This window comes from Seriola lalandi, unplaced genomic scaffold, assembly GCF_002814215.2.
Source record: "Seriola lalandi dorsalis isolate HSWRI2012SDOR001 ecotype SW California unplaced genomic scaffold, Sedor1 jcf7180002054677, whole genome shotgun sequence".
In the NCBI taxonomy this organism is placed as follows: domain Eukaryota; kingdom Metazoa; phylum Chordata; class Actinopteri; order Carangiformes; family Carangidae; genus Seriola; species Seriola lalandi.
This window is the reverse complement of record NW_019525230.1, coordinates 1,171,797-1,186,442: the sequence shown is the minus strand read 5'-3', so window position 1 is coordinate 1,186,442 and position 14,646 is coordinate 1,171,797. Positions and strand designations below refer to the sequence as shown.

Here is a 14,646-nt window from a genome sequence, read left to right as displayed (position 1 = left end):
TACGATACGGGAGCCTCAGGACTTTAAAGTATTAGAACTTACAAACTTATTTTTCAGAGATGCCACCAGTCCCTGTAGGAAAGGTTACAAGATAAATTTCCCAAGAAATATCTGTCAGATGTGCTTTCTTACATTTCTATGCATTTTCATGTAGCCTACTTTAAGAAAACTGTTGAAAATATTCTGAAAGAAGACATGGGCACTTTTTCCACATCAAGCATGACACAAATTAAACCACAGATTAAACCCCCGTGTGATAAGATTTTTGCTTTTGTTACAGAAAGTGTTTAAAAACCCACGACCAAATGAGCCATATATTCTGTCATTGTGTTTAACAGATGGAATTATAGTGAAAATAAGTTATTCGCCTTTTTTGCAAAAATCTTTCATTGTTTACAACTGTATTTACTTGCCTGTGTTGGCATTGCTGTGTTTGTCAGTAGGTTACTGTGACCTGTAGAGGAATAATGTGAAACCATTGAGGGGAATGTGAACTGTGTCACCAAAAAAATAAAAAATCGAAACCGCCTCATAAAAATATTGCTCCATAGCAGAGCACCTTCAAGTTCCTCTTTAATGAATAAACTCACCCACAGAATACAAGATACCCTTCGAAGCAGGAATGAGTAGATTTCAAACATTTACAACTAAAATGTTCCACTACTGTTACCAAACAATTTTTCCCTCTCAACCTGCCTGCAGCTTTTTCCAAAAGTAAAGTTTCTAAACTAAATTTAATCTTAAGCTTTACCCAAGAGGCTTAGACCCAAGCTGCCCAAAAGCTCCTTATAGTTTAAGTGGTAAGTGGCACCAGAATTTCCTCATTCTGGATGATTTCTTGTCCTGTAGACATTAATACACAGTGACCACACACACACACACACACACACACACACACACACACTTACCGACAGCCATCATGTAGTCCCATCGGTCCAGCAGACACATGCTGAACTGTAGTCCCTCTGGGGTGAGGCCTACAGCGATCAGGGCCCGACTCAGCTCAGGGTTCTGGCACACGGCGGACGTCCAGGCCACCAGGAACCACAGCACCACCAGCAGAATTACCCCCAGCAGCCGCACGACGCGCCAGCTGGTCATGTAAGGCGTCCTCTGGGCCGTGCGGGACAGGAACACCTTTAACACCCTGGGAGACACGACCACTTGAATTTAAAGGTGCGAGGGAGACAAGCTGCTGTTATTTCAATCCAGTCATGGGCGTTAAGTGTGATTGGTTTAATTCATGGTGTAACATCTCTTGTGCTGCAGGGAGAACTGAAAGGAAATTTAACCACTTGGATTTTTCTCATGGGTGTACAGAGATGATTGTTAACATTATATTTCAGGCAAAATAGTTATAAACCTAAAAGCTAGCACTATTCATGGTGGGCATTTTTCAAATTGTGGACAGATAGGTCTCTAGGAACAGTGCTCGACTCTCAGCTTAAGTTTGATGGAACAGACAATTCACTTATGGAGGAAGCTTAACTCCTTTCATGTGTGTCATAGCATTTTATGTCATTTCTTATCAATCGTTCATTGAAAGTATTTGAATTTTTCTCGTTTATTTGCTGGTTTAATGCGTTGTGCGTAAAGGAAAAGAATAGCCTAAATGGTACTGTGAATGTTTGCTCAAGGATAATTGGATTCCAGCAAATAGACTTGTCCTCCCTTTGGGAGAAACAGGAGGCCAGAAAGCAAAAGGCATTATCAGCCAATCGGACCATGTTCTGTCCAGTGGATTTACTGTAACGCCCTCAGGACGATGCCATGAGAACAAACTGCTTCTCCAAGTCCTTCATAGCTTCTGCTATCAGGCCACTAAACACAGAGAGTCGTCATCGTACGTAAATGACTTACATTTTTGTATTTCTACTATTTTTTTATCTATATCATTATCATTATTATTTATTTATTTTACTTACTGTTGCTCGTTGTTCCCTTGTATTGATCCATATATGTGAATTTTGAAGTTGCGTGTATTGACTGAGTAAGCTGACAAGGAATTGCCCGTCTTAGGGAAGTAGTCTGAATCTGAATCTGAATCTGAATGTTAGACAAAATGCATGCAGAGGCAGTTTAGTTATAAGTTGCACAGTGTTTATAGTCTTCACGGCGTGCACACAGGACAGCAGTGACTCTATGAAGGGAATTAAAGATGCAGCCCATCAGCCAGAACAATTGAAGCGGCATAAAGTGATCTGATACTGGAGAGGTGGAGCTCTATGTGGAGAAAGCTGCCATGTGCTCCAGACATACAGAAAAGTCAGCTCTGTTTGCTCTGCTCATCTGCCATCTCTTGACCAGACTGTGACAAATCTATCTCATCTCTGATATATTCAGTGGGACCGGGCTGTAAGAGCTCGCCCATGGGGCACACTTCACACCCAGCGAGCTCGGAAGAAAATCAAATTGGTAATTTTGCCAAGGGAACACTTTGGCCGGCCTTTGACCTCCTTCTCTCATCTCTTGCAACACTTGCTCGGAGCTGAAGAGCAGGAAGTGAGCGTGTGTGTGTGTGTGTGCGTGTGTGTGTGTGTGTGCTTGCGTCTGATTAGATACTTCAGTAGGCAGACGCTGATAGACTGAACCTGATGTGAAATTCAAATGTGCTTATTGGCAAGACTCTGTGCATATGTGTGTGTGCGCACAAGAGAGAGGGAACTGAATTATTGAGACTGAGAAAGGCTAATTCATAGGGCAAGTTAATATGAGGAGAGGAGATAGGAAAGAGGAGAAGGGAAGAGATGGCTGGAGCCAATCCCAGCTGCCGTTGCACGAGGGCGGGGCATCCCATGGACAGGTCATCAGTCTGATACATGTACAGGCATGTGTTTGGACTGTGGGAGGAAGTCAGAATACCTGGACGAACATGTAAGTCCTTCATCCTCCACTGCACCACTGTGCTGCCATGTTTTAACCTTTCTGCTTTCACTTTAGTTTTCTTTATTAGAGAGAGGAATCATTCAGAGGAAGGTCAAACAACGAGCAGAAAACATCAGTGTCACTCAGGAGGATTACTGCTGTTTTGCTTCCAGCGCTTTTAGTGTTAGTTTCAGTTTCCCGTACCTGTATAGTTTGAGGATGACGGTGCCGTACATGATGGCGAAACCCAGGAGGCGAACCCACCTCAGGAGGATGCATCGAAACACACTGGGGTGGAAGTACAGGATCATCACCTGCAGGGAGGTACAGCAGAGTTACAACACACACTCCGGGACACACTGACCATGTTATACTTTGTTTTCTTGTCAGCGATGAATCACTCACATCCGCTGTTGTCATATTTCTCTCATATTCACAGAGAAGGAATCGGAAATGAAAATGATGTAAGTCTACAGCCTGTGATAAACCGGAGCTGGAGGCAGATTTGGCCACGCAGATATCTCACACCTCCACAGCTCCCGCTGACATCTCTTATCTGTATGTTGTTCATATGTCAGCTGCCAGAACACATTAGAAATGAGAGTTTGAAGGGTTATTTTCTATATGTCTCGGGTAATGTTTACCAACCTTGTTTTCCATATGCATGTATACGTGTGACTAAATCTGAGTACGTGTGTATTTGCATGTTGATTTGTGCTTCTCCACACATGCACATGGACGTGCGGTGTTTCTGAGCACATGTGCAGATGAGGTTTCTGACACGCTGCCTGATCTGCAATAGAACAGACAATGTGCCGGTGGCTGATAAAATGTCAGCCTATCATTTTCTGCTTGGTGTGAGATTTATTTGCACGTAGTACCGTTGAAGACGAGGCTGTGACAGAGACTGAGGAGAAGAGCTGTAAAGATCAGAGTTTCCATTTGCACGTCGGTTGCAGCCGTGTTTCATTTCATCAGTGTGTATCTCAGCGGGACGCCACACGTCAAATCTCCAGTGGCCTTCAGTGAAGCTGAAGATCGAGCGCAGTGACTCTGCTCGTTTCCACTGGAGCAAAGAGTAACTGCTTCATTCATTCGCCTGGTGGACACACATCTCCATGCTGTTATTCTGTTAAGTACTCAAGTCTTAACTCTGATGATTGCGGCCTGTTGAAAGCCTCATTTAAGTCGCTTGAATGTCGTGCATTCACCTGCTGAATGATGAATATGATAAAACAGATGTATAATGTAAGAGGTGCACTGGTCATAATCAGAACTTTTATTCAAAAACATGCTCATACAGAAGTCTAATAAATACAGATATATCTCTCTACATAAAGAGTGACCTATATAGTCACACATGAGGGTATATGTTCTTATCACATATATGGACATATGATGATATAAGTTTATAACATATATGAAATACTAATTTGTATATGTATGATGTGATCTATATCTATATGATGATATATAACATGTTGCAACCATATGTGTATATATATATATATATATATATACAACAACATAAATTAAAAATTATGTGTGGTTATATATGTTTGTATTGAGAATACTTAATATAACATCAACATATATTGATGGGCTGTGGGACGGATAGATATTTATGTATCTCTAATATAAACATACATACATATTTTTATGGGCTTGATATGAAACAGTGTAAATTTCTGATATGTTTCATATATAATTTATATGTTTTTCTTTTAAATGTACATTTATTTCATATATGGAAATTCAATACACTGTATATTACATTGTGTATGGGCAAACATATAAAAAAAAGGAGGGTTACGGCTTTAAAAGAAGCGGCAGGAGTAGCATCAGTCACTGTCTTTACCACGCCTTGTCCGCAGTATTTGAGAGTTTTGGCCACTAGGGGGCAGCGCATCAAGCTGTGAACACAACTTTGACATATTGTCTCCTCATAAAGTTAAAATGACGTTTTTACAACAATATGACTGGCTCGTTTTAGGCACCAAAATGACTTGGTTGGGTTTAAGTAAAGATTGTGGTTTGGGTTGAAATAAGTACTTGGTGATGGTTAGAGGAAATTCGTCGCCATGGTTACATTGTTACAGTGGTTACGGTGATGAAATCCAAAGACCTCGGTTTGTTCAAAAATACATTTCAAAGTTTATCTGAAGTGAGTATGAAGCCTGAGTTAGACCGGCCGAATGGTTATATTCTCACGTTTCCGTCTTTTCAGTATGAAATGTTCTTTTCCTGCCTCATGGACAGAGTTTCCTCTCTGAAAAGAAGGACCTTGGTACCAGACGACTGCAACTTTGGAAACTTGATTTGACTAACTCAGACTGCTGAAATCTCATATTTACTTCGGCTGAACTTCTGAATGATGAATTTGAGCTTCATCCCTGCTCATATTCTTTGAAACTGATTTAGAATTTGGATCTCTCTGCAGCCAGTGTGGACAGAAGGAACAATCTTTCAATGCACATTTCGACCTGTAATATGAAAATATAAAAATGCAAATCTATCCTTTCACATTACAACGAAGAGGGCAAACATTCATTTTATCTACACCTGTGGTTACTTTTGTGCTACGGTGAATTGTGAAAACACAGCATTATTTGCACAGCATAATTCACAGATACAGTAAATCATGATTACATAACTACAGGTGCATATGATGAGGGGTGAATTACTGGATAGACGGATGCCTGTACTATACATCACAATGAACAGTGTCCAGCTGTGGGTGGATGTTACAGTTAGTTACAGATGTAGTATAAGTGCATCCCTGAGAAGAACAGCTCGTGATTCATCTCTACTCTTACGATGCCTTGGCATTCAAGAGGCAGCAGCTCTCCAGCGTAATTAAGCTTGAGAAACAGCAGCACCTGCAACCTCTTTTCCCCAGAAAAGAGGCAGAACATCTGTGGCAAACTCAAGTAAACTCTCAGCCAACCCTGAGGCTGCAGGAGTCTGGCTGTGCCATGTGTTAAAAGAATAAAAGTGTTCACTTTTATAGAAAAAAAATCAAAACCGACTGATGATATGACAAAAAAATATAAAATCTGACAACTTCTCATACAGATATTCAGAGAGTTATGAGTGAAATTGAGTCTCCAGACGACACATAGAGAAAGAAACATCACAGTGAGCCACTAGAGCTTGTTACTCGCTTTTTTTATCATTCCTATCCTGCCACATGTTCTATAATCTACTACAGTCTCAAAACCAGCTAAATGTCTTTCAGCCACTCTGCCAAACACGTATCTCAGTTCACAATTAAACTGTTAATAATATCTGGATTCTCAGCCTTCAGCCTGTCTTCTCTCAGCCCAGCAGCTCTGGTGCTCAGACGTCTCTCTCACCTCCTGATTAAGAATGTGACACACAGAGTCAAAGCACCGAGCGCAGCAGCAACAACACTTTCCCTCCATCCACAAGCCTCATCAAAACCTCGCTGTGCCAAAGTCTGTCATTGGTATGCTGGTCATGACAAAGCGGGGAGCCAAGTCCATTTTATACCCAAGAACAGGAATTATAGCGGTTCCTTCTTAATGCTCCACTGCCGGCTTTAAGTCACCGTTGCAGCTCAGGATCTGATAAAATAGTTGGTCTATGGAAGACAGACAGGTATGGATGAAAAAAGAAGGGTTTCAAGTTATAGATCCAGATTTTATAGATTCAGTTTGAAACCTTTAACATGATGCAGAACTTTAATAAGAATAACTTTATTGAAAAATCACTTATCTTTTAAAAGGACTAGTTACACATTTGTGGAAATATCCCTACTCACCGACTTTCACAGGCAAATAAAGTGAATAAGAGAATTTCCAAAAGATATTAAATTGTTTCTTTTTTTATCTGCATTCATTGATTTTTACAGGACAACAAGTTGTAAACACAACCATGAATAATATCAGCCTATAAAATTCATGCGGCGTGTTAGTGGTTTACTGACGTTTCAAGTATGGCTCGGGGCAAATTTGTTTTTGTGGCCACCTGACCATGGGCGGAGATTTGTGAGCGGACAGCAGGGACATTTACCCTCTTTGAAATTAGCTGGAGAAATATTTACTGTTTAATGCCTCCCTCCCCCTCAACATGAAGAGCAGAGCTCTTCCTGCATGTGGGTATTAAAACATGAGTGTTATTTATGAAGTAAATTAACCACAGCCTGTCGAACTGATTCGTTTCTTTAATGTCAGGCATCATTGTATTCTGAATATCCCGTCAGCAGCAGCCTGAGCAACACAGACAGGTGAGCTCTGATGTCCTGAGCATCGCTGTGTCTCTGTCACCAAAACTTTTGGGTTGTGTCGCCCAAATCAACAAAACAAGAAAAAGGACAGAGCTACAGAATCTCAGGTGAGATTAGAAAATGGCTCAGAGCAGATAGTTGGTTCAAACAGAGGAGCGCACCATCTTCCATCATGTTAAGACTATTAATTAAAAAAACAGCAAAACATCTGTTTAAATTAGGAGTTATATGAGTTATATCAGCAAACATATTCAATCAAAGTAAACTTTCTGCAGTGTCAGGCTCTTTGTGTTTGCACGTGAGTATATGATTGAGAAAAGAGAGATAAAGAACAAGTGCACATATTATTTAGGCCACCTGACAGAAAACGTCCCCACCACAGATAAAACCAAACCTACGTCCTTGCACCTGATTAATGTCAGTGCAATATTCTATCTCTCTTTTAGTTCTTTTTTCCTTTCCACTAACTCTTCTAGATCTTTGCATTTATAAAAGACAAATGATTTGATCCTAAGCTATTTATACTCATAAAGAGGCCTAACAGTTGTATTTAACACAATAGTCTAATCTGTGTAATTACAATATTCCTCCTCTGTGCTCCTGTGAAGCAGCTTGAGTCAGAAGATTACAACTCATGGTGCTAAATCAAATGATAGTGTCGATCAGAGAGACAACAAAGGACAGAGTGGAGCTCAACAACCCGTGGGAGTGCAACAATTCCCCAGAGACTTGTTTTTTTTTTCTTGCAAACTGTCCTTGTTTCAGTCTATAGCCTCCTTTTGTCCTGCTGCCTCTCATGTCTCACTCTCATGCTAACCCGTGGTTAGGATTAGCATCCTGCCTGGCACCTTCATCTCTTCGCCTCCTGAGCAAACATCCAGCCTTCCAGCTCTCCGGTCTACAAGACGGACCAAAATAATAAATCACCTCTGCAAATAAGATGTATAAGTAGGCCACGCTGTTTCTTACACCCACATACACGAATGCAGAAATGCAAATCCATGCACAAATGCACATGCACACAATCGAAGGAAAATGTGAAGGTACAAATCCACTTAAACACACTCAAAATCCATCTTCTTTCCTGCCTGTGCACGCACACCAACATGCACTGAGACAGGCCCACACAAACAGTGTCACACCCTTTCTGCAGTGCTACCCATGTGGACTACAAAGTCACCGGGGACTGTGCGATAAAAAAGCCAAATGTTTATATCGCTCAGAAGAGAAGGTAGCCCTCCTGGTTTGCATCCAACCTCCAATGCGTCCTCCATCAATTAATCAGCAGATGTATTTTTAAAACAAGTTGTGCTAGAACTTGATGGACTGTTTAAAAATGCATTGAGCACCAGAGGAGGAGCAGCTGCACCAAGCTTACAGTAGCTGAGGAGGCTTGTGGTGGCAGCGAAAAAGAAACAGCAGCAGCAACAAACGTTGAGACTGCAGGAGAGGAGACAGACACAAAGGTGAGACGGAGAGAGAACACGCAGAGGGGGTACTGAAAGGAAAACATGGGGTGAGGCGGGGGGGGGAGATACAGGCAGCAAAGGTGCTAAGAAATGCAGGAAAAAATACTGAAGACGCAGCAGAGCAAAGGGAAGAAAAGACCCTTGAGTGTGTGTGAGAGCGGCAGGATATTTTTGGGGAACTATTTTTGGTACTTGAGTGATCCTTGGGGTGAATGGGGGAGAGGGTGGATGGACAGATGCAAAATCAAATCCATTCTGAGCATCACAGCAGAATTATACAGCAAGTGTGGTCACATAAGGACAAGCCCACGACACCTGCAGCCCTTTATGTGCTGCACCAAAAGCTGCCAGGCTCTCTAACCTAATGCTAATGTCTTTCTCACCGTAACACTCCAGTAACTTCAGAATAAGAACAAAACCTTTATCCCAACAGTCAGTCGAGCGCTCTGAAGCTCTTTCTTCTCAACAGATTTTGTTTTTTGTTCTGCTTTTTCTTTTTTAAATTCTTTTTTCAAAATGGCTATCGTCCAGCCATCAGACTTTGTGTTTTGAGGAGAGCAGAGGCTCGCTGTTGGCAGTCTGCGCAAGTGTTTGAAGGCAGCGAATTCCCCAGTTACATCAGATCTCCCAGTTACATGGCGCTCAGGTTTCTTCCATCTGTTTCCCTGCTAAAGATGGGCTTCTGACGCGGCACTCCAGGTGCACTGTGGGTTGCGTGCACAAGTGTAAATACACACATATACAATGCACACTGGCGTCCACCCACATGGACTCACTCACACAAAGAGATGACACAAAAGCTGGCAAAGGCATACACACACACACACACACGAGGCAAACTTGCACTGTGATGTCCGACTCTCTTATTGTCCGGACAGTGATCAGAGGTACAGTACTATAACAACTTCTAGCTGCGCCCGAAACAGTAGTAGGCAGGGTTTATTGTCTTATCTATATAGTAAAGTATTCTGAACACAGGCAGCAGCAACAACTCGCTTCATTTTCCTGCTAAAATGCAGATTTTTTTTCTGTCGAAATGATCTCTTCAGCAATTTAAAGTTATCATCCTGCAGATTTTTATGACATCAAACCCTATTTTTTATCCCGTCTATAGTCAGCATTTTTCTGCAACGACTATTCACTGAGTTTACATTCAGTGATTTCCTCTCCATATAGTAGTGTTCACTTTCAAATTGCCTTCCAATCCCCTGTGTATTTGAAGGCAATTTGAACGCTGCTGTATAGAGAGGAAATTACTGAACGTGAACTCATTGAATGGTTATTGCAGAAAAGGAAACTCAAGACTATAGATTGATGAGAACTTTATTGTGAGGGCATCCATATACATGTGCACAGTAGGGATGAAATATTAATGGGGCAACAGAGCTGCAGTCAGCATTTAAAGGAGCTATTTGTAAGTTTTGCTATTGCTACATAGCCAACGTTAGCATTAACAGCTGTTTACTTACCAGTCTTGACGAGAGCTTCAGTCATCGTTGCGTTTACAAGAGGTTGCAATACGCTTCTTCTTCTGGGCAGACTGGACGCTACAGTGACTCGGTATCAGAAAGTGGCGAGACGGGCCGGAGCTAGCTGGCTAGCATGCTAACTTCAGAAGTGATAGAAATAGAAGCACAACAAGAGAACTGCTTTTCTCCCACTGGAGCCGGCTCTTGCCGAGTAGAGGAATGAAGTTTGATGCTGAATTAAAAAACTTTCTCTACTTGTAAGTAAACAGCTGTTAATGCTAACGTTGGCTATGTAGCGGTAGCAAAACTTACAAATAGCTCCTTTAAGCCGAGCAAACAAGGCAGACACCAGAAGATGCAGAGACAAGACAAAAACAAAACAAGCTATGTGTGAAATCGACCGTTACTGATTAGTTTAATTAAATTCTTTTTATTGAATTGTATTCACATTCATTAGTTAGTTAGTTAGTTATTTAGTTGCCCCTGTAAATTACATAAATGAATGACAATAAGTGGCGTCACTTTCTCTGAGCAGAACAGCGAGAGAGTAAACAACAGCAGACAGAAGGAGGCACAGCCGGAGGAATCCTCTTCTGAACCCACTTCTGAAGCCGTTTGCTGATATTAAAGACCAGTAGTGGCCGGTTAATGTGTGGTGCTGGGGCACAGCCTCCTTCCACTTATCCAGAGGAGAAAGCTGCACACATATTAACTATAAATGAATTATGTATTGCAAGATAATTACAATAAAAATAATTTACTTGCACTATGCGCCCTGTTAGTCATGACTGCTGGTGAGGGTGGGTGGGGAAAAAAAGATATCTATAAACTCCTGAAGAGGCACATCAAGACCTGATGGAACGTCCCAGAGGATTTTGGCTAACAACTATGAAGTGAACTATGACGGAAATGAAATTGAGAGACATTTGTAAAAATTAATTATGAGAAAGATGGGATGGCCCATTATTATGATTATATCATGTCAAAGTGAAGGAGTATTTCACTTTAGATATGGATCCATACAGACATACACACAGTCACATGTTGGGGATGGATAATAAAGTAGTTTGAATGTTAGAGAAGAAAGAGTGACAAGAAAAACTCTAATAGTAAAACTTAGTACACTTGAAAAAAGATACATGAGGGAACCAAATAATCACATACTAAGGGACTATGTTACTTGGCCATATTTGTACTGGTTAGACTTAAAAGGAATTGGAGTCAGGTGATCCGGCAGGTGAAATACTGACAACGAAACTAACACAAATCCAAACTATATATGATTCTAATGGAGAAGTTAATTACGATCAAGGGCAAACTTTTTAATAGAACATCATATGAATGAGAAAGTATTTTTTAACTTAAAGGAAGTTCAGGACTTGTTTTAGTAGTATGTGTTTACATTTGGTGAACGGTGCAGTTTATACAGCAAAAGAAGACAGAATTAGTATTGAGTATAGAAATGTTTTCAGGAGATATTGACTCCTTTTCTTACAATGTTATGTAATGATGTTATAATGTCTCAATCACCATGTGAACAGCTGTCACTTCAACTACACCACAGTCTGGGAAAGATCATCTTCAAATTGAATAGAGTGAATCCTTATGTGTCAGACCTCTGTTGGCACGGCTGTGAACAGAGAGGATCATTAACACGTCTGTTATAACTTTGCCCAGAAATAAGAACATTTAGGGAGGGAGTCCAAGATACGTCATGTTCTCAGTATTCATATGAGGCTCTGTGTGTTTGTTGGGAGCTAAAGTGCATGGATTGAAAATTGCAGTAACACAATGACTTGATAGATAATGATAATGATGGGCTGTGCAGCCTCAGCCCTTCCGGGAGTTTACAGAGATAATGGCTTGGATGGGCCATGGACACTCATCACGGACTAAAGCAAGAGACACTTAGTAAAGAGGTGATTTGCACTGACCAAGATCCAAAGCCAGAAACACAAATCTTGTATGTAGAACACATCCTGTCCAGAAGGAAAGCTTGTGATGCAATGATGGGATTTATCTGTTTCTTTATGTCCGTGACCTCTGGTTTACTCTTCACGTGTCGTATGTGTTTGTTGGTGTCTGTTTCTGGTCTTATGTTGTATTCGTAAAGTGTAGGATTTAAAAACTTTAGAGTGAAGAAGCAAAAGCTGACGGAGCAACGGACTGACTGAGTGAACTGTGGGTGTAAATCTGAAGGGAGACTTACTGGGAAGTAGAGCAGTAAAGCCCCAAACAAGATGGCTTCCAGCAGGATGAGACCAGATGTGCGGATGCTCTGAAAGAGAAACAACAAACAAACCATCAATCAATCAATCAATCAGTCAGTCGGTGACAGGGAGCAGGTGATTTATTTACACTCATGTGCAGAAAGGAGGGTGACAGCAAATGCAAATAATAAATTTGTGCGTCTTTCAAAGCCAAACAAACACAGGGAAGAGTTGAATATATATATTTTTTTATTGCAGCATTTTTCTGAGTTGGATTTAATTACCCACATTACCTTGTAGAAGTTTTTTTTTTAAATGTCTTTTATGTAAATTCAAAGGGTTCCAGGGACATTTCTTGTGAACTTAGAAAATGTGAGAGATTCTGAGGCAACAACACAAATGTCTATAAATAGCACACAGGGAAAGATTCAACTCAACTTTGCCCGAGGACTGGTTGTAATTATCCTGCGCCGCGAGGAGCTCATATTTATTTCACTTTATTCTATTAGCAGAGTGTGTATTATGCAACAACTTTGCTGTGAGTCTGTGAGGATTCAATGAGGGGTAGATGTTAGTTGAGTCTAATATACATTAAAGAAATCAAACAAACTTCGCTCAAATCAGCGAAGGTGTCCTCTGTGAAATGCATGTAATATGAAATGGGTTGAATTCTCATAAAAGGATATGGAGCAAATAAATATTAATTTAGTTTTAAGGACAGACTTGCTACTCCTGTCAGTTACAGACTGAAATTAAGGGCAGTGTAAAACTCTCAGAGGCCTTTAAATGACAAAACCTGTGTGTCACAGACCCGTTTAATCTGGGGCAGTTATCTAAGCGTTCTTCATTTACTGTGTGAGCCAGTGTTTAAAAGCATCATTTACCTCCATCTATAATAATGTTTGGTTGGATATGTCGTTTGGTTATGGTATTTGGGTCAAGCTCCAAAAATGTTGACTCCTACAGTTCCCATAATTCAACTCAATATTGGCTCTTTATAACAGGGGAAATAAAGATTGCTTAAATAATAATTAATAAGATTGCATCAAAACACGAATGCATGATTAAATCTAATGTGATTGTACTTTTAGTCCATCTTTACCCGGAAGATGCCCAGTCTTTCAAACTCCATGCCCTCAATTTCAAACGCAGATTTTCTGTTTAAAGATTGCCCTGATACACTTCACTCCAGAGCCACAGACGACATTATGTAACTGTTCTCACAAGCTCAGTAGCACTCCTCATGATTATTAAAGCCATCTTCATGTGTGAAATTTGTGCATTCTGCATCGAAAACTCCTCGGCATTGACCCCTGATCTCCTCCTCACCTTGTTCCTCCTGAAGTGGTAGACCACCAACATGCTGGCCAGGTCCAGCACCATACACAGACCCTGGAAGGACGCCACGGCGAGCCGCAGAACGCCGTCCTCCTGCACCAGACAGGGTGTGTCGTCGCGGCAGTAGGGGCAGCCCTCGCGGCACGGCAGGCACTTGCTCGACACGTCAGAGGTGTCGTCTCTGTGAGAGCCCTGCTCCTTACCTGAGGACGTGAGAGCACTTTAGATGAAAACCAGACATGTATCTGTGGATATATTCAAGACTTAAGTTGCGTTGAAAGACAGCAGTTTGAAAACTTTGGATCTAATCACCAGTCAGGACACAGATCTTATTTACTGTCGTGTTTTCAAGGATTATCACTGTAATTAATTTGCATTTGGCTGTCACATACTGACTTCTCATTAAATGCTCAGTTAATCAACTTGAAGGAGTAGCAATCATCAATCCAATAAATCACAAAGCCTTGGGGGCCATAATTACAAGAATACAGCCTTTAATTAAGCAGAGGAGGGAATAATGAAGGAGTGGGGGATAAAATATTGTGACACTTCTCCCTTCATCATTCCAGTCGGCGTAATTGTTGTTACACCAGCATGTGGCACACTAGGTTGTGGTTTACCCTGGATTACTTTTGAGAGTTTGAGTTTCTTCTTACGGAGGCACCTGTGAAATCTGAATTTAATCAGTTACACGTGAAGAAACAGACATGCCAGAAATATAAGGGATTTGGAATCAATCTGTAATATAAATCCCCCATTTTCACTATGCAGCTCTTCTAGAAAACGATGCTTGATGATCATGTATTGCACAATGAGAGTTAAATTGGTGCCAGTTTGTTGTTATCTATCTATCTATCTATCTATCTATCTATCTATCTATCTATCTATCTATCTATCTATCTATCTTTGTTAATGGGTAATCACAGATATCAAGGCAAAGATCACCAGCCAAACGTACATTGTATCATTCAAATCAAATGTCACTTTTCATGAGGTTTGACTGCACATTTCCAAATTATTCATTTGTTATTGCAGGCTGTGTTTTC

The 14,646-nt window shown here is 40.9% G+C and overlaps 1 protein-coding gene across 1 annotated transcript in view; it reads right to left on the bottom strand.

Annotated features, from left to right (window-relative positions):
• Positions 1–14,646, bottom strand: part of gpr158b (G protein-coupled receptor 158b) — a 60,318-nt gene that overhangs the window by 19,118 nt on the left and 26,554 nt on the right. The window contains exons 4-7 of the mRNA XM_023421802.1: positions 13,592–13,803; positions 12,262–12,330; positions 3,070–3,179; positions 909–1,147 (exon numbers count right to left, since the gene is read on the bottom strand). Of these exons, the coding sequence (XP_023277570.1) occupies positions 909–1,147; positions 3,070–3,179; positions 12,262–12,330; positions 13,592–13,803 (630 nt within the window). The remainder of the gene's footprint in view (positions 1–908; positions 1,148–3,069; positions 3,180–12,261; positions 12,331–13,591; positions 13,804–14,646) is intronic.